Source organism: Asterias amurensis, chromosome 13 (assembly GCF_032118995.1).
Source record: "Asterias amurensis chromosome 13, ASM3211899v1".
In the NCBI taxonomy this organism is placed as follows: domain Eukaryota; kingdom Metazoa; phylum Echinodermata; class Asteroidea; order Forcipulatida; family Asteriidae; genus Asterias; species Asterias amurensis.
The window spans coordinates 14,789,550-14,808,746 of record NC_092660.1 but is presented as its reverse complement, the minus strand read 5'-3'; the positions used below and the strand labels follow the sequence as shown (position 1 = coordinate 14,808,746).

The window sequence follows — 19,197 nt, the reverse complement described above, 5'->3', positions numbered from 1 at the left end:
TGTCCACTGCCTTTAAGAGGAACATCAATTCCTACCTTCAGCTCCCCTGAGTTCTTTTCACTTTAAATAATGTTCCTTTATGTATCCCCTTACCAAGAGTGGCTTTTAGCCTTGTTTGGGGGGGGGGGGACTTGTATAGACCAAAAACTGTAACAAAATAACAATTTTTCCAAATTATCTTACATATAACATACTTGGTCTTTTGACTGATGGTTTCAAAAGTTTCAAAATAACAGATTATGGTTGAAAGATAAAAAACAACATCTCTACCCCATCTTGAGATTCAACATTTCAAAATTTGCAAAATAAGTCTTTTATGACTTATGTTAAAATATCTTTCAAAATAACACAGAAAAACAATTCAAATGGTGACTTCTATAAAAATTAAGACCATTCAAACATTCACAACTAGAACAAAAAGGAGTTGTATAGCTTAATTTTGAATCTATCCAGACAATCGTTAATAATATTTTTAAAAAAACAATGCTTGTACATACCATTATGAGTTACTGGCAAGTGTAATGGCGGCAAAGGTTTAGCGGCACACGGTGGATATACAAACAAGAAATGATTGGTGAAGTAAAGCGCCATAAAGCGAGCCAGAGTTTGGACTGCTTCCCTCTGTACAGGGTCTGGTATACACGGAAGCTCAGGATGTGCCTGGGTAATAAGAAAGAGAGAGTGAGGAGAAATGAGACAAGACAATCGAGTCCGAGTCCTAGTGCTAAAGTCAACCTAAATTGACGAGAGACAATGCAACCAAACGTTCAAGCTGCGTCTCTTGATATTCATCAGAGTATTTCATTTCAGTCCTTGACAATCAAAGAACGTTGGTTATCTTTAACCGTGTTCCTATTGGACTTTTTTTTTATTAAAGTACCGCGACTTTCTGTAGAAATCCAATGGGGACACATGGTGAACTGACCGCCCTGTCAACTTACCGCGACTAACAGGCCGAAAGAGGTAGCCACGTAAACTTAACAGAGCCTCTAAAAAGTCCAATGGGGGCTAATCTGCGCTGTTAATCTACCACGACCACTGTAAAACGCTATGCAAATGTCACAGAAAATAAGTCCAGGTGGGAACGCATGATATAATTACACCAAAGCCAGTCACGGTAACTTTCCGCGTGGCAGCAGAAGAAAAAGTCAAATCGGGACCTGGCTTATTTGTTAAAACACCACTCACATTATAACAATAGGCAGTGGAGTCAAACAACTAGCACTCAAGGACATTAGCTTCCTGGCTAAATCTTGCAGCTGTACGTAGCTGCTATGGGCATTTTGGTACAAGATGTTTCCAGCTGCTATTGTCTTAAAAGGGATATATAAACCAACATTCTTTCTGTTTGAAGTTTTGAAGTTTTATCAAAAAATGTCAAGTTTATATAAGGACATCAAAATGTAATTGTAAAAATTTGTTTATTAATGAAACCAACATCAAGTTAGTAAGATTTGGAGCCTCTTACCTGTTTCTCATCAGCATTCCATCCCAAAAAGGAGACTTTACTTCTCTGTATCCCATGATACTGCCGTCCACCCTCCCTCTGTTTGCCTGGCTTACCCTCTCCGGGCTGTTCCACACTATAACACTCTATCAAGGAATCAACTAATCTTACAGCACTAACTAAGTTATACTGCTCCAAATGGGTATAGAGAATGGCAAGGAGGGAGTGAGATACAAGGGTGGAAGAGCCAGTGGTAGGAAACGGGGATCTGCAGAGAGAAAAACATATAGCGGATACATATTGCATATATAAGCGTTTACAGGGTGTAACTGGGAGGTATTGTTTCTGCAGGAAAGCTAGTTACCCGAGGTGACCAAATTAACGGAAAGAAGCAAAGACAGAACCAATAGGTTTCCCAGACAATGTAAGCAAAATAAATTATATTTCAATGTAAAATCTATACGTATGTGCAAAGGTAAGCTGCGTAGTCTCCCAAGAGTCCTATATTTATCAATATAGGACTCCTATAATATAATTTGGAGAGCGGGAACAGTATATATGGCAAGGTAAAGTATAACATGTGACACATACATGTAGTTCACCAATCAAATGACAAGGATTTATAAGTGCGGTATTTTTTATATATAAAGAAATTGTTCAATTCCATTTTAGAATTCCATCGTCTTCTGCTTTCTTCAGAAGAAGATCAGAGCATACTGATCAGAAACATCCAGTTAAAACCCACAATTCTTTTCCCAACTCAATTAAAGATTATCATTAATTGGTGTTACCGCAAACCTTACTATATTTATTTTTTAGACTGAAACTTTCTCAACGATTGACAGTGACTTACTTGTAAATTTGAGTTGTATAATCTTGCGTAGGATGGTCCCGGTTGCTAGGTAACATCATATCTCTATACTGTAGTTGTTTAGTCTGGTGTAGGACCGTATACCAACAGGTAACAGCCTCCCTTGTACAGCCTTGTAGGTAGTACTCACATCCTGTGTCAATTGCACAAGGAATAACTATTAATCTCAAACTATCAAAACTAAAGTTACCCTGCACTTTACAAAATACGGTCTTCCCATTGACCTATTTCTTTCATACAGTCACTAAATACTCTTTTTAAAGGCACTGAGGGTGGATTTCACAAAGAGTTAGGACTAGTCTTATCTCGAGTTAGGACCAGTTACTCGTCCTAACTTAGTATAGGACTATCCATGCAATTTGTATATCTCACAGGACTAGTCCTAACTGTTTGTGAAATCGACCCCTAGACACTTTTGGTAATAACTCAAAATAATTATTAGCATAAAAACTTACTTGGTCATGAGCAATGGAGAGCTGTTGATAGTATAACAATTTGTGAAAAATGGCTCCCTCTGAAGTGACGTAGTTTTTTTGAAAGAAGTAATTTCTCACTCAATTATTAAAACACTTCAGGCCTGAAGCAATTTTTAGGCATCTGAAAGCAGACAAATTTGTGCAACAAAGGTGTTTTTTCTGTCATTATTCTCTTGCAACTTCAGTGACCAATTGAGTCCAAGTTTTCACAGATTTGTAAGTTATGCATACATGTATATATATATGGAAACACTACTGGTCTTTGACAATTACTAAAGATGTCCAGTGCCTTTAAAAATAATCTTATATATGTAACTTGTTGCTTTTGTAAATGATTTAATTACAAAATACATAATAACAGTAACCTTTGAGATAGCTAGCATCAATACGTTTACTCCACTCTTGGCTGACTGATAGGGCTACATTACATCCCAACTGCTTCAATTTCAGCTGCACACCACAAATTAGCAACAACAGTTTCCGCACACCCCTCCTCTGGCGAGTGGAAGAGTCCCTGTGAAGTTTCCTGTATCTGGCTGCAAGGTGTCTGTGAAGAAGCTTCCATGTCTTGATCAGTCTGTAGGGGAGAACAAATAGTCAATCAAATTAAAGATGCTATGTCAGATTTTTGGCCCCAAACATTAAAAAATAAAAAATTTTGAGTGAATGGTATTTCAAAGAGTATCACCCGCTCTAACGAAAAAAAGTTTAACTTTTACTTTTAATGGTCAGGAACCATGACAAAAGTGTAAAACGTTTCTTATAAAACACAAAAAATAGTTAATGGCCTGACGTTTCGACCCTAGCAGAGTCTTTCTCGAAGGCTAAACTCTGCTAGGGTCGAAACGTCAGGCCATTAACTATTTTTTGCATTTATACTCTCGGTCCATTTGGTTGGTAAGTTGTTTGCAACAGCTAATTCTATTTTCTCTTATAAAACACATAAGAATTGGTCACGTGACATATTGTCGGGATCCCGACAAAAACTAATTTTGAGCACTTTATTTCACTGAGCACTACTATTAATTGGCGGACTTTTTCGAGCAATGGCTCAAATGAAAGCTTGTAACTTTCTTGACCCCCATCAAAATACCTATTGAATTTTAAATCAAAATTTTTGGGTCAAATCGGCAAAAAATCTGAAATAGCATCTTTATGAGAAGCCAACTTATTGCAGGCATGATAAATGTTCCTTGGAAAAAAAAGTAGGATTATTTTATTGAGTACAAAGACTAACCTACATGTGCATGGTGTGGGGTTTAATAGTTATTTCAGGCTGTTTAAAGGGACTGGGCACTATTTGTAATTAATCAAAATAATTATTAGCAAAAAACCTTGCTTGTTAACGATTGCTGTTGATAGTATAAAACATTGTGAAAAATGGCTCCAACTGAAGTAACGTAGTTTTTGAGAAATTTTCACTAAAATATTTGAATTTTCAAGTTTCGAGACCTCAGAATTTGATATTGAGGTCTCAAAATCAAGCATCTGAAAGCACATTATTCTCTTGCAACTTCGACGACCCATTGAGCTCAAATTCTCACAGGGTTATTATTTTATACATATGTTGAGATACAGCAAGTGAGAAGACTGGTCTTTGACAATTACCAAAGGTATCCAGTGCCTTTAATCAATAAATAACCAAATCAATACTTGTGTCATTTTTCATTGACATGAAACACACAAAGGTTTTATCTATTGTTGTTTGTATTGTTGTAATTTAGTTTTCACATGAGAGTTGATATTGACAAATTACAGAGACTGCATCCTAAAATATCGCTATTTATAACACCCCTTACAAATATTCTGCCTTTTCATTGGTTTAGAGCGCGTCACGTGGTATGTCTTCGTTTTACTAGATGGCGGCCGTGTGATAGTGCATCGTTTTGCCGTCGACTATCACACGGCGTGCAATACCCAGACGTCTTTTTACCCACCTCTAAACCCAATCAGTTGTGCATCCGCTGTGTATCTGAAACGCGCGTACGAACTATATGTGTACGAAGATGATAAATAGTCTGTTGGGTGTTATAAAACAAATATTGACTGCTTTAACTCGCGCTATGGTTAAAACTACGACTCCCTCTGTGATCCCCGGACCATTCCATTTTCCCTCGGCTGCGCCTCAGGAAAATAGAACGCTCCGGGGACCACCTCAGAAGTCAAAGCAGTCAATAATTGTATAATAGCTCACTTAGTACATGTACATCGCAGGCATGGTTCAGTTAAGTTCTCTCTGTTCAACCATGGAGGATTTATTCCTCCATGGTTCAACCCAAACAAAATATTCAAAAGGATAAGAATCTTTGACAACAAAATTCATCAAACAAAAATGTTTTCAGTACACAGATAATGTTTAGTCTAGTTCTAAAACATTGAATTGGGGAACCACTCTTGTTGGGACTCATCACTTTATAAATATGGTAACTATAAGGTTCCATGACATCATCAATATTCATGAACACAATTATGCAACTGTTTGGTTTTCTCAAGCCTCTCAGACTTCCTGTCGTTGGGTTGGTTCTAGGTGGTTGCTGACTTTACAATGGGTTGGTTCTAGCTGGTTGGTGACCACTACACTTCCTATTGTAGTGGTCACCAGCTATGACAAAATGTACATGTTTGGTCTGAACAAGATTAAACCCCAGAGGATTGAAAAACTAAAACATGTTTCTCACAACAAAATAACAGCACATCTTCCAATGTTTGAAAAGCTTTTTACCAAGTTAAACTAAAGCTTTCTACTATGTTCCATTTTGTTTGTTTTCTGTCACATTAAAGATTGTATTTGTCCCTAAATTGGTGTTGTTAGCGAGACCTTATTATCAGAATTATCTGAAATCAATGCATTCTGAAGTTCTGTAAATTGCCCATTATAGCAAAAGCCCCCATCAATCTCTATTCTGTTGGTTCTTGTAAGATAATCAATTTATAACCAATTTATTCACAAACCAGTTCTCACAAATCAAAGTAATCCTGAACTTACATGATGTATATAGCTTATATTAAACAAAGCATAATGTAAGAATTAATTAATAGTACATAAATGTACACAAAAAGTTACTTCTAAACAAGGAAATAAGTTGTTCATCATTCTTTTAACTTGTAGCCTCAATTTTTACCAGAAGGTTCAACTTTTGAAACATAATTTAGAGAACTTAAACTTTCAATTTCTAAGCTCCAATTTCCTTAACTCTTCATGTAAAGAAGTGATGTGATTGAGCAAAATGAGTCGCTTTTGCCCAACAGTGTAGGTCATTCTTGAATGCTGTCAATACCCTATGTTGATACCACCTTTGGTTCAAAAGTTGTGCAAGTACAAACACCAAGAGATGAGCAAGAATAAAAATTAGAACAGTGGTTTTTAAAGTTTATGTATTTATTGAACATGCATCAGACATTTTCTTTCAATGCTAGTTTCAACACTTTTCTGAAGTCATTTATCACTCGAAAGAAGTTGCCAATATAAAATATGATATTTAGCACTTGAATTTACAAAAACAAGATTTTTGAAAATTTCACCCTTGTTGGACTGTTTTTGGCTTGTTTCTCCACGCGAGGTCGTCCGTCTCTCCAACTACCTTATCATCAGTTTCAAATTCGTTATTTATTGGTTATGACCCCTTTGTTATCTGGCGCAGTCGCATCCAGAACAAAACAATGTCAGAATTTATGTTTTAAGTCTCAGAACAATTTGCCTACCTTCGAAAATAAGTGGAACATAAACAACGCCATTTTCACAATTGTCGAGGACAAAATTACCTGGTTAATATAAGTTCATTTATTCCTGCGACTTGGTTCGGTTGGTTTCTTTTTGAATTTGTTTGTCTTAAATAACTATGTGTTTGTTGTAAATTTAATGGAACAGCTCTTCATTTAGCAATGAAGTTCCATTTGAAAAGTCAAAGTCTCCACCAAGAAAAAATGGTTTCTCCAAAATAGTATAAAGCGACTCATTAAGCTTGATCACATCACGAATTCAAAAAAGCAGGGGCACTAGAAACATAAACTTTTTTCTTTCATTCACACCCTCCTACCAAAGAGGAAGGTGGGTCATCAACTTCCAGCTGAGAGAATCGATCGACAAGTCAGCGTACTTTAACCTGATGTTAATATACTGCCTGTGACATCACAGGATACTGTCCACCAATTACAAGCGAATAATCAAAGTTACCTAGCCCACAATGATTTGCCTGTTTCTGGTTTTAACCAACCAGCACATCTCTGACGGCAGTTATAGCCAATTCTGCATTCCAGACGAGCAACATCATGGGTCGTAATCAAAGTCATATTGAAAAATAGTCTTTGAGAAAGACTCTGCTAGGATCGAAACGTTGGGCCGTTATATTTTTTTTGTGAAAATATACAATACAGTCTTCTGAATCAAGGCATCTACAGTCCAGAGTTTACTTTGGTTCTCCTCCATGTTCTAACACTACCTTCATGGATACAGAAAGTTTTGAACTGATCAATATTTGTCCATTGTAAACTTCATGGGGAATCAACTCTGCATAGATAGACCTGTGTTTACCGAATTGATAACAATAACTGAGTGGGCAATTGAGACCCATTTAAAGTGTCCAGACCAAAGTACAGCAGATCAAGCAGTGACCACTGACCAGCGAATTATAACAAAGGATTAAACTGTGATGTCATAGGAGTTGCTTGTGTTTATAATGTGTGAATAGAATGCTTGGTGTTTATACCTGAGTCACCACGCCTGAGCAGACAATACCAAAGTCTGAATAAAGTGCATGCACTGTGAAAGCACAGATAAAGGACTTCTTGCTCTTTGGACTGTAAGGAACCAAGACTTGACTTGGAAGTAGACGCAGATACAGTGTCTTCTGCTACTTGAAGTCACTGATTTTATTTCACCACACTAGACTCACAAGCGAGTTCAGCGACAGCTCCGAATTCCATCAGAGGTAAGTTTTTTTATATTTTGTATTTATATGATTTGGGGTAAAAGTTTCGATCCCCTGCCACTGCTTTTTCATTTGTGATGAGATAATAGTATCGATTCACTTAAAATTTAGATATTCCTTTTTGTAAAAAAAAAAAAAAAATGGTGGCAGGATACGGAAAGTTTTCTTTGTTTCGGGTTAATTTGTTGTCCTCATGTAACATACTTTTGACATTGTAAAGTTCTACCATTAAGGTAGAGATCTACCATTGAGGTAGAAACTAGTGTACCAACATGTTCAACTCATGCGAACAACAGGTTTTGCATTAAGTCAAGTTTTATCCATAAGAAATTCAATTAAGACATCATTGAAGTTGAAATGTTTTTGTTAGACTATTTTCCCTCCTCCATGCATACATGTAGTTTGGAATTCTGAATGTTTCGCTTTAATTAATTGATGTACTAACTGTATTTAGTACATATTGGATTCGTTTTTTTTTTTTAGAACCAACCTCTGTAAACAATGCTTCATGATGCATTTCACTCCGCTTTTAATATGCTAAAAATAAAAGCTCAGTGTACATGTACCCGAACCTCAAACAACATCTCAAAATAAGTGGGTGTAACACTACAATGCGTATAGGCCTATAGGGGAAGATTTTGTCGTAGGTCTGGACCTCCGACAAGCTGTCGTAGGTCTGGACCTCCGACAAGCTGTCGTAGGTCTGGACCTCCGACAAGCTGTCGTAGGTCTGGACCTCCGACAAGCTGTCGTAGGTCTGGACCTCCAACAAGCTGTCGTAGGTCTGGACCTCCGACAAGCTGTTGTAGGTCTCTTTCCAGAGATCTGTTAAACCAAAATTAATATTCTTTATCCCCGATGCTTGCTGATTGTTGAGACCTACAATCCCATCTTTACAATAAACATTCCCTGTCCACCCCACACCCCCCCCCCCCCGACAATAAACATTCTCTCCTCTGTCCCCTGTCCCCCCCCCCCCCCCACCGCTCAACTCAATATTGACTGGAACTGCAGAAGACCGTGCAATGAGAGCCAACATATAATCTCTATTTAGTGATTGGGGGGGGGGGGGTTATGGCAACTAAAAGTGACAAAGTTTTACGACCATCCCCTTTTGGTACATGTATGTAAAGTTTTTTACATCTGCTGTGCCTGTCACAAACACCTGTATACAGTCAATTTAAAAAGGCTCCTCAGAACCCACAAATGGCTCCTTTCAGAGCCACAATGTTTTTTTAAAGTTTCTTTGCATAGCCTGTTTTAAGTATATTTTTAATGAGTTAAGAAGTAACTTCAACATAAAAACAACTTGAAAATATATTCAGTAATTCAGTAAAATCTGTTTTTCCCTGGACTCTTTGATTCTGGCAGAAAAAAAATCAACTAAAAGAAGAAATTTATTTCCAGGGAAAAAGGAACTTCAACAAAAAATTTCAGTAAACCAATTAACTTATTTGATACTCGGCCAAAATATATTTCTGAACAGATAAATAAATAAATCACTGCTTAAAACAAAATAATTTTTTGTCTTTTTTGGACCTTCTGATTTGACTTCCTTTTCAAAGGAATGTGTGTTTACAATCAATGAACTCATGGGGAAGGAAACTTGATGGACAAAGTCAAATGTTCGTCCTAGTCAGTATGAGTTGACCTCCATACAAGTTGACTTGGTCATGAGTTGACTTATAGGAATGAGATGACCCTAATTCCTGTGGTCTGGTACGCTGATCACATGAGTTGTGGGAAGTTTGTCTGACATTTGGGTATTTTGAGCAAAAGTGACATCACTAGTGCAGAGTGGTATTAAAGAACAAATGCTTCACTCTTCCGTTTCCATTTTTAAGCATTTACTGCTTCTCATCTTTGTTTTCCTAGGTTTGCTTCACTCAAAAAAAATTGTTATCAGGCTTTTCTTTCAGTTGTTGATATTCTACCAGGAAAAAAATTATATCGAAAGAAAAATTCATTGCAAGAGAAAAAAGAGACTTTATCAAGAAAAATACCTTAAATCACTTAAGTAATTTATCAATAATTAATTCACTCTAAAAGCCATTTAAAATGTTTTTGTTTTCTTCACCCCATCTTTACCTTTCAATTGTCTTTTCTTGGACTTGATTTAAACCCTTACAAAAAAAAAGAACTAAAAAAAGGAAAAGACAATTTATATGAATACACAAACAACAAACAACTAACTCTAAGTCGACTGTTGGTACATATATGAGTCATCTTGGGTATGAGTTGCCATGGATACAAGTTAACCCCAGTACAAGTTGACTTGGGTACAAGTTGACTTAGGTACAAGTTGACTTAGGTACAAGTTGACTTAGGTACAAGTTGACTTAGGTACAAGTTGACTTAGGTACAAGTTGACTTAGGTACAAGTTGACCCAGTGTGAGTTGTCCCGAGTATGAGTTGATCCTGGTAGAAGATAACCTCGGTAAAATTTGTCTACTTAGTAGGAGTTTTCCTTTCTTTGACCTAAGTTAGTGCTCAAGTATCAGCAAAATAAACAACAAAATGGGAATTCACACATGCAGCTACCTATTACACATGAATCCCGCAAAGTGCCCATTTTGTTGATAAAATGATGAGACATTTCTCAAAAGAAAATATTTTGTACAATTGTGTGTTGCATCAAGACCACTTTCAAAAGAATCAAATGCATATATCATCAATGGGTATGGTACCCCCCAAAATGTCATTTTAAAGGTGTAAATTTATCACTTGAAAAGTTTGGAAATTAGTTAGGTTTTCAGGCAACTGCCGGAAACCTGTTTTCTTTTTCTTATTCTTCTCCCTCGCTTTGTCTGCAAACAAATGCAGAGTTGCAAAGCTTGCATCAACTTTAAACTTTGAATATTTGTTAATTGAATTTGTTGTGTACTGTTTGATTTTCCGCAGATCTTGCGCACACTTGGGACACGATGGGAATCTCCAGCACTCGTTCCATGTTACAATTCCTACAGTGGATTACGACCATCTTCTTATTGATTGAGTTATCAACCTCGGTACAAGTCACCGTCAGACCATCTAGATTCAACGTCCTACAAGGAGGAAGAGCCGAGTTTCTTTGCTCGTATCAACCGGACGTCCCTTCCTGCGACGATACCTTTGTTTTCTGGGGAAGGAAAGGAGGAGATACACTCGCTAATATGACCTACGTCATCAACCCAGAGAAGTACGACATCGGATGGGGCTTTGAAAGCAACGGTGACCAACAAGTCTGTAAATACACGCTGATAGTCAAAGATGTCACCAAGGATGATGGAGGGCAGTATTCGTGTACTTTTATCCGGCCGCAATCGGGAAGATACTTTATCGCCGAGGCAACAGCCAGGCTACAACTAGTAGTCCCACCACCTGACCTATACCCGATATGTAAGACATCAGGTATTACTGGGCTCTCGATAACCAAAGCTATGACACTCGTTTGTGAATCCGAGCCAGGTATGCCTTCTGTATCATTGACATGGTCTAACAATGGTAATACTTTACCGTCCGAACTCCACAAGATCGGCAATAACCTTCTGCAGCTAAAGACTATAATGTCCGAAACGCAAGAACTTAGTGATCCAGTAATCACTTGCGTCATGGAACTACCTGATCCTATTCAAGAAAGAAGAACATGTACAGTGAATACTACGACGTCGGTCAATATTATACCCGAGACTGTGACAAAAGACGTTTCACAAATTGTAACATTTGTGTGTGAGGTGACCACAAGTATCCCTTTTGAGATCTTTTGGTATTTCCAGAATGAGTTTATTGAAGCTGATAATCCCTACGATAAGTTCATAGTTGAGAACAAGGCAAAAGCACTTCATATTAAGGACTTAACCACTGAAAATAATAATGCAGTAGTCACATGCGTAGTGTCAACAATGTTTGGTAATTCCTCTGGGACAGCGTCCTTAAGTGTAGCACCAAAGAGTCCGAATAACAAGACCGTTTTCGGAGAGAGAGGAAACATGGGTCTGATCATAGGTTTAGTTCTTGTGGGGTTGTTATTAATCGTTGTTATTAACATCATAATTTGTCTGAAATGCAAGAGACCTTCCCAGGCGAGTAACAAAACAAAAACGAGTAGTCCGAGTAAAACAGAGTACACCATGGTACAGCTATCACCAAATCAAGCAGCTGCGTCTAACCATGACAGTACTGTGATCGTTTCAGAAACACAACCAAAAGTAGAAAAGCAAAATCTTGACATGAACGCTCGTCTCAGAAAACCCGCTACCAATGACACTTATTATGCACCAATGAAATCCTCTAACAGGAACTCAGGTGAGGACTACACCGACATGAAAGCGAAAAACAGAGAGGGAGTTGCTGATGAAAATGAGTACATGTTGAGCTCTAAATCGGACGATGCCAACACCTACATGTACAGCTCAACTGATTCGCTAACTAAAGTAGGTAAAGTGAACACTAATGCAAAACCTGTGACCGCTTCCAAACCAATCAAGCCTCAACCAGATGTTAGCAAAACCAATCAAAGCAGACCACAATTAAAGAAACAAAAAACAGAGGACACGGTCACTCAAGCAGCACTCGGTGAACACGACGCAAATGATTACGAAATCCTCTCCAAAAACATACGACACAGTCCTCGCAGAGGAAAACTCAATAAAGTCAGTTCAGAGACGGGAATCACAGTAAGCAACAGCGATAATTATAAATCTTCTCCAAGACTATTAAGAAATATTTCAGCTCCACAGATGACAGAGCAACCTGAGTACGCAGTTCCGACAGACATACTCATCCATGAGACGGTCCCGGAGAACTCTAGCCCTAAACCCACACAAGCCCCCGTTTATGACATTCCAAATGACCTCCAACAGAAGACGAATATCATCCACAAGAAAATCAATGCTTTCGAAAAATCAGCTGAGAAGTCTCCATCATCCCAGCTGAGATCGGCGATGAAACCGCCAGTCATCCATAAGAAACCTAAACGTCATTCTGATCCAAATAGTACAGACGAAGACTCAATTCCTAAAACGTCTGCTTCTAATCGAGCATCACTACCACAAGACTCTAACCAATACCTTACACCAAGCGTATCGCAACAAAGCCTGGACAAAATTGCAGTGACAACTCCACCAGCAATAAATGAAAGCAGGTCGCCGATACTAAAGAAAGTCAGAATGCCATTTAAAGCTAAGAATAACAATAAGGACATGTATCAACCGTTACAAAGAAACAGCATGGATAATACGTGTCCTGATTATCAAGTCTTGATAGGTAAAGTAGATGATTCGCAACTATATGAAAATGTTGCAACTGGACCAATAGTCTAAAAACATTTTGAATCAATCTCAAAATCATAATTTGAGAAGTCCTTTTTTCTATTTACCTGTAAATTCCTACGGTTTTGCCGTTAAAATGCCGGTATCTGGCTCATGTGTCTAATACAATTAAGTCATTATGCTCCGTTATAGTAATTTGTTTTTTATCATATATCACACATTTAGAATGCAAAAAATTGTAAGGAAATGGTCTAAACTAATTTCTTTTTGAAAAGTTGTTGCTCTCTGCAAAAAGAATTCAAATCCTGTAGTTTTTAAAACATTTGCAAGTAATATAAATTGCCTGGGTGTCAATTTAGGTAAAAATAATTGAACTCAAATTTCTAAAATATCTGAGAATTTCAGTTGAGTTTATAATCTGCATTGCGGGTACCATTGGCAACTTTACAAACTTATAATTACGTGGACAAAAAGTGTAGCATTTTTCGTCATCCCACCTTTTGCAATAAACTCGATAAAGTCAGATCTGATTAAAGTTCTAGAAATAGGTATTCGCTGGAAACTAAAATAATAAAGTTTTAACCATTAACTGTCTTCATTTCTATGAAGATTTGAAACAGTACTTGCAAGACATAGTTCACAAAGTGACATTACTAATGTAAGGCTCAGTACACACTCGGTTATATAAAATCTCAGCAATTTCTACAACCTTTTTTAGAATTCAAAAATTTCCAAAACTGTTAAAAGAATTTCCCTGATGCAAAAAGTTTTTTATTTTTGTCATTCCTATTTAACAATTTGTATCAATTAAAAAAACTATGTCCACCACTTTTTGTACAGAAAAGTATATTTTAGCCTTATTGTACCCTTCCTTTAAATAACTGTAAATACATGTAAGACTCATATAAGGTATCTCAAGACTTGTTTAAAGTAATAATTTCAGGGGGGATCTCTAGTTAAAATGTACAGTTCATGTACAGGGTTTTGTCCTGCTGCAAAAAAAAAAATCTTTCACCACTTCCAAACTTCATACATATCAAAAATACAAGATAAAAGAAATCAACTCTATGGAATTTTAAAGTTGAAAATAGAATTAGCTGTTGCAAAATGCTTTTTCAAACAAAAGTTCCATTGGTATAAATGAAGGTAAAAAATAGTAATGACCTCATGTTTCAATCCTAGCAGAATCTATCTCAAAGGCTTAATGACAACACAAGATAACGCTTGATGAACATGTACAATTATAGCATTGTTAAACTGAGAATAGATACCTCTTCATTTGTGTTGATTCTTCGAAAAAACAGTCTGATAGGGTTGAAACATCCAGCGCATAAGGCTTTTTTTCAAGTCATGTTGCCAAATTATGTTGCCACTTGCCAGGCATTTAAGTTTAACTTGTTTAGTTTGAATATACGTGACATGTCATCTTTTATGTAACTCACATTTTGATTGACAAGCTGCAATATAATGTGTCAAAACAGAAAACCAATTGATATCTACTCTTTTAAAGGAAACCGTTGCCTTGGATCGGTCGATGTTGGTCTTTGAAAAGCGTTTGTATTCATTTGTTATAAAATGCATATGATTAGAAAGATATTTTAAAAGTAGTGATCCACACAAGTATCACTCGAAATTGCGTGGTTTTCCTTTTACCTCGTCGACAAACACAGTTGGCCATCTATGGGAGACAAATTTTTAACTCCCATAAATTGCCGGTCGTGTTAGTTCGCAAAGTACAAGGAAAACCACGTAATTTTGAGGCAAATGTGTGTGGATCATTGTATTTTAAAAACATCTTTCTAACCATGCATTTTATAACAAACGGTTACAAACGCTTTTCAAAGACGAACTCGACCGATCCAAGGCAACGTGTTCCTTTAACAATTGGCCATTTTTGGAATCCCTCCTTATGTTATGTTCACTTTTTATAGATGTGTTGTTATGTTTGTATTGTGTGTGCACTTTAAATGAAGGTCCAGTTTGAATCAAAGATAGCGCCACTCTCCCCCATTTAAATTAATCACGTAAATAGATGTATGTAAAAGTGTAGTGCCCAACATCAACTTCAAGCACAACACAGATTTGTATTTGATTGAATAAAAATTAAAAAGCAAATAAATTCAGTTTTTGTGTTGAAGTAATTTGTCATGCATACAGCTGTACTTGTACTGATAGCTCTTTTCAAACTACTCCATTCCTCTGGGTTCAGCTAAGAGCTGAATTGCGAAGGACGCGGCTACATAATTATAATAATTTTGGGGCTAATCATCCTTGCTCGCAGCTAAGAACTGAATTGCGAAGGACGCGGCTACAATGTGTTGGCTGCCAGCCACATCAACCTTTTATGACCACGGAACACAGCCAAGATCAAAAGTGTTTGATTTTTCCAGATGGAGGAAACCGGATGGTCTGGAAACCCTCGTGGCACAGCAGAGAACTAACACACAACTCATTTCACATATGGCCCTGACCGGGAATCGAACCGGGTAACCTTGGTGAGAGGCGAGCGCTTTACGCACAAGCCAACCATGCTACACAACAACATGTCCTACAATACAACGTTAAATCTCCCCGCCATTCACTCAGTAGCGAGTCCCTTTGGAATTTCTTTCTCCATCCTTGTAAGAAAAAACACCTTTTTTAAAGGAAAATTAGCTGTCTAAAATTAAGCATTAACTGGTAGGACCTTTGATATAATGTCAACACCCTAGAAATTGACATGTAGGCCTATATTAACCCAAGCCTGGATTGAACCTACAACACCCATTGCTGCAATTGTCGTCATGCCATATCAGAGCTTTTGCAGTGGTGCCCGTTTCAAAGTTTCAATACTAAATGAAATTTTCCTCATAGAAATGCCCCTTACCAGAGGGAAATTGCTGTGCCCCTACAAGAACAAAAAGCGTACATTTAACTTAAAAAAGTCAGAGGACACTATTGGTAGTTACTCAAAATAATTATTGGCATAAAACCTTACTTAGTAACGAGTAATGGGGAGAGATCGGGAGTATAAAACATTGTGAGAAACGGCTCCCTCTGAAGTGGAGTATTTTTCAAATAGGAAGTAATTTTCCACGAATTTGATTTCGAGACCTCAAGTTTAGAATTTGAGGTCTCGAAATCAAGCATCTGAAAGCACACGACTTCGTGTGGCAACTCCGACGACCAATTGAGCTCAAATTTTCACAGGTTTGTTATTGTATGCATATGTTGAGATACATCAAGTGAGAATACTGGTCTTTGACAATTACCAATAGTGCCCACTGTCTTTAAAACAAAAATATTCCCTTCTTGTGAAAATCAGCATTGATCATCATAGACTGCTGTTTGCTGATCAAACAAATACTAATCCAACTTGCAGGAAAGTTTGGGTTTCTCTTTTATATTCATAAAATAGCTGAAGGGAAGAATGTTCCACTGACTGACCATTGTACAGACTGATTGCCAGCGCCCGTGCTAGGGGGTCATTGTAATATATGGGTCTGTTATCATCATTTCCTCTTTGCAGGATAGAAGATTTAACCTTCACTAGCAAGGGACAGATCCTGTGCACGTAACATGTACTTACCGAATCTCCTAACATCATACCAAGAATGTTAGGATATGTATCAATATTTATGTCTCTGTGACTTAACAGTTTTCATACAAGTTTTGAAATCTTCTTCAAAACTTGAGATTTACTTATTTTTTTAAAAGCATTAAAGGCAGTGGACACTATTACTAATTACTTAAAATAATTATCATCATAAAACATTACTTGGTAACAAGTAATGGGGGGAGGTTGGTAGTATAAACGGCTCCCTCTGAAGTAACAGAGTTTTCAAGAAAAGTTTTCTATGAATTTTATTGAAGTTTTTTTAATATTTGAGAGAAATTACCTCTTTCTCCAAATGTATGTTACATCAGATGGAGTCGTTTCTCCCAATGTTTCATACTCACAACATCTCTCTATTGCTCATTACCGAATAAGTTTTTATGGCAACAATTATTTTGAGTAATTACCAATATTGTCCAGTGCCTTTAAACAAGATTAAAGTAGAATCTTTTCTAACCTTTTAGCCGGTGTGTGTCTGACAGCTATGACAACACAGTCCACTTCCTGTTGGTTTATCCTCCGCTCACTACTACTTCCTCTCGTTAACCTTGTCGTCCCACTGTCCAGTGAGCCTCTCATCCTAACACTATCCTGACACATGAGGGCGCTCTCCACTATGTCCGCCCTGTGATAAGGGAGCTGTCGATAACTCACTGTCGGTTGATCAGATTTGGCGAAGCTGTAGATATTACTCAAGAGTTTCTCACTGTACTGTAGGATACTGATACACCATCTAGGCGCTGTGGTTAGGTGAGTGTGGCCGGAATGTCTGAGTAGGGATCTGATTGTTCCGCTAATAAGCTTCAAGGCTGTCGGTAAGCTGTGGTGCGATTGGGAATCCCAATATAGGGTAGTCGTAGCCGCCTTGAAGAGATTCAGCACCATATACACTGCTGATAGATCCTGCAGAGTACGCTGATGACGACTAGCTTTTAGGATGACTACAAACAGATTGATTAAGGATCGTGCTGTGTACTGAAGCAGATCTTCAGTTTCATTCGTCCATCGGCCCGTATGAGACACAACCAGTCCCCAGGCACTCATCAGCGACCTTTGTGCTCGATCAGTTATAACTGCCTGGCCGTCTGCATCTGACAACTTCACTGGTTGAGTATTTTGCTGCTGGATGGAATCGCCAAACACAAATTGCCCTTCCTCCATCTGGCTAAACCGGTCGGCATAATCGGCAAAGTCACTTCCCGCCGTGCTCATCAGGCCATCTTTGTCGAGACTATCTGCTCTTACTTCATCCAGAGATAACGTCCTCTTGGATCCGCCTCTATCCAACCTTGGTTTCCCTAATGAGACGCTAGCCTGAGCCTGTAAGGTTGATAACTCTCTCAGTCTGTTCCCTTCAATACCTTGCTTCTCCAGCAACAGATTGACCGCAGTCCGACCTTCACTCAGGAACTCTCGTACCATCCCCTCACAGGACAGACCCGTAGGTAACTCCATGACTGTAACGAGGTAACCATCTGATATTAAGAGTAACGGGAGACTGTGGTGAGCGGCTAGTGAGTATCTTTGGCGTTTCTCATCAGCTTCGGATCGGAGAGAACTCGAAGGAGACCAAGAATCTTGATTGCTCTTTGTGAATGACGAACTTCTCTGCTTAGAGCTCGGTCTATTGTGAAGAAATCAAACAAATGTAAAAGTTTTATTATATACATCTTTAAAAGTAACCGAACATGAGAAACTGCCACTTGAAACAATTACAAACAATTTAATAGATGTTAAATTTGAATCGGGGATAAAGAATATTAATTTTGGGTTTACCCTTACCCCGATTATATCATTGCGGATCCGCTGCTAAAATATAAGATTCGAACTGCCTGTAGCTACCGGGCAATCTCTTTGGTTTAATTGGTAAGACATCTGCTCTAGAGTTGCAAAGGTCGTGGGTTGGAATCCCACCTGAGTATTATGCCTTTGTGTTTTTTCACAAACGTCGGGAAAGTACTTAGTATACAGTGCTAACACACATCAGTGAATATGGGTAACACCACAATGAACTGCATACATCTTAAAGGAACGTTACAGAATTGTTGAGAAACAAAAACCGTGAAGATCAAAGATTTACATAAAATTTACACGGTCTAATGATGATGATAGTTGAAAACATCCCTTGAAATATTTCTGTCTGAAATGTCACTTTTGATAAGAAATAAATAATCTAACTTCGCGTTTAGAGTTTATCGCTCAGTGAGCGTTTTATTCATTTTTATTTTGGCATCAATGCAATGCAAAATTTGTAATCGGTTTTTCACTGTTCTCTCGTGACCCAGATGGCCGATCGATCTCAAACTTCTACAGGTTTGTCAGTTTATGTATATGGTGGATTACATAAAGTGCTTACACTGCCAGCAATTGTTTTGTTAGCAAAAAACTAATTCTGTAATGTTCCTTTAAGTAGGATTTGAAACTTTGCATGATGGAAGTATCACTAGTCGAGGTTTGCGGTAACACCATGTGCATATCTCTATTGAGTAGTAGTGGTTCTGAAAAGAACCAGTGTTTAAAGACGCCCTGTTTTGATCTGTATGCTTTGATCGTCTTCAGAAGAATGCTGGACTCTGTTAGACTCTGCTGGACTTAACAGTCCAGCTAGCCTGAACGTCTGATGTCATTCT

The 19,197-nt window shown here is 37.8% G+C and overlaps 2 protein-coding genes across 3 annotated transcripts in view; one reads left to right on the top strand and one right to left on the bottom strand.

Moving 5' to 3' along the window:
* Nucleotides 1-19,197, bottom strand: part of LOC139945763 (uncharacterized) — a 68,524-nt gene that overhangs the window by 37,743 nt on the left and 11,584 nt on the right. For both annotated transcript variants that reach the window (XR_011787175.1, XM_071943167.1), the window contains exons 9-13: nt 17,025-18,191; nt 3,160-3,371; nt 2,301-2,451; nt 1,469-1,715; nt 498-660 (exon numbers count right to left, since the gene is read on the bottom strand). Coding sequence is in view for 1 of the 2 variants with exons in the window: in XM_071943167.1 (XP_071799268.1) it covers nt 498-660; nt 1,469-1,715; nt 2,301-2,451; nt 3,160-3,371; nt 17,025-18,191 (1,940 nt within the window). In the remaining variant the exon portion in view is untranslated. The remainder of the gene's footprint in view (nt 1-497; nt 661-1,468; nt 1,716-2,300; nt 2,452-3,159; nt 3,372-17,024; nt 18,192-19,197) is intronic.
* On the top strand, nt 7,139-15,095 carry LOC139946519 (uncharacterized). Its single transcript, XM_071944205.1, has 2 exons — nt 7,139-7,722; nt 10,625-15,095. The coding sequence occupies exon 2, from the start codon at nt 10,648-10,650 to the stop codon at nt 13,021-13,023; it is 2,376 nt and encodes a 791-aa protein (XP_071800306.1). The 5' UTR covers nt 7,139-7,722; nt 10,625-10,647; the 3' UTR covers nt 13,024-15,095.

Excerpts from the sequence above, each read along its gene's own strand:
- LOC139946519 (XM_071944205.1), top strand. The coding sequence starts at position 10,648 with ATGGGAATCTCCAGCACTCGTTCCATGTTACAATTCCTACAGTGGATT.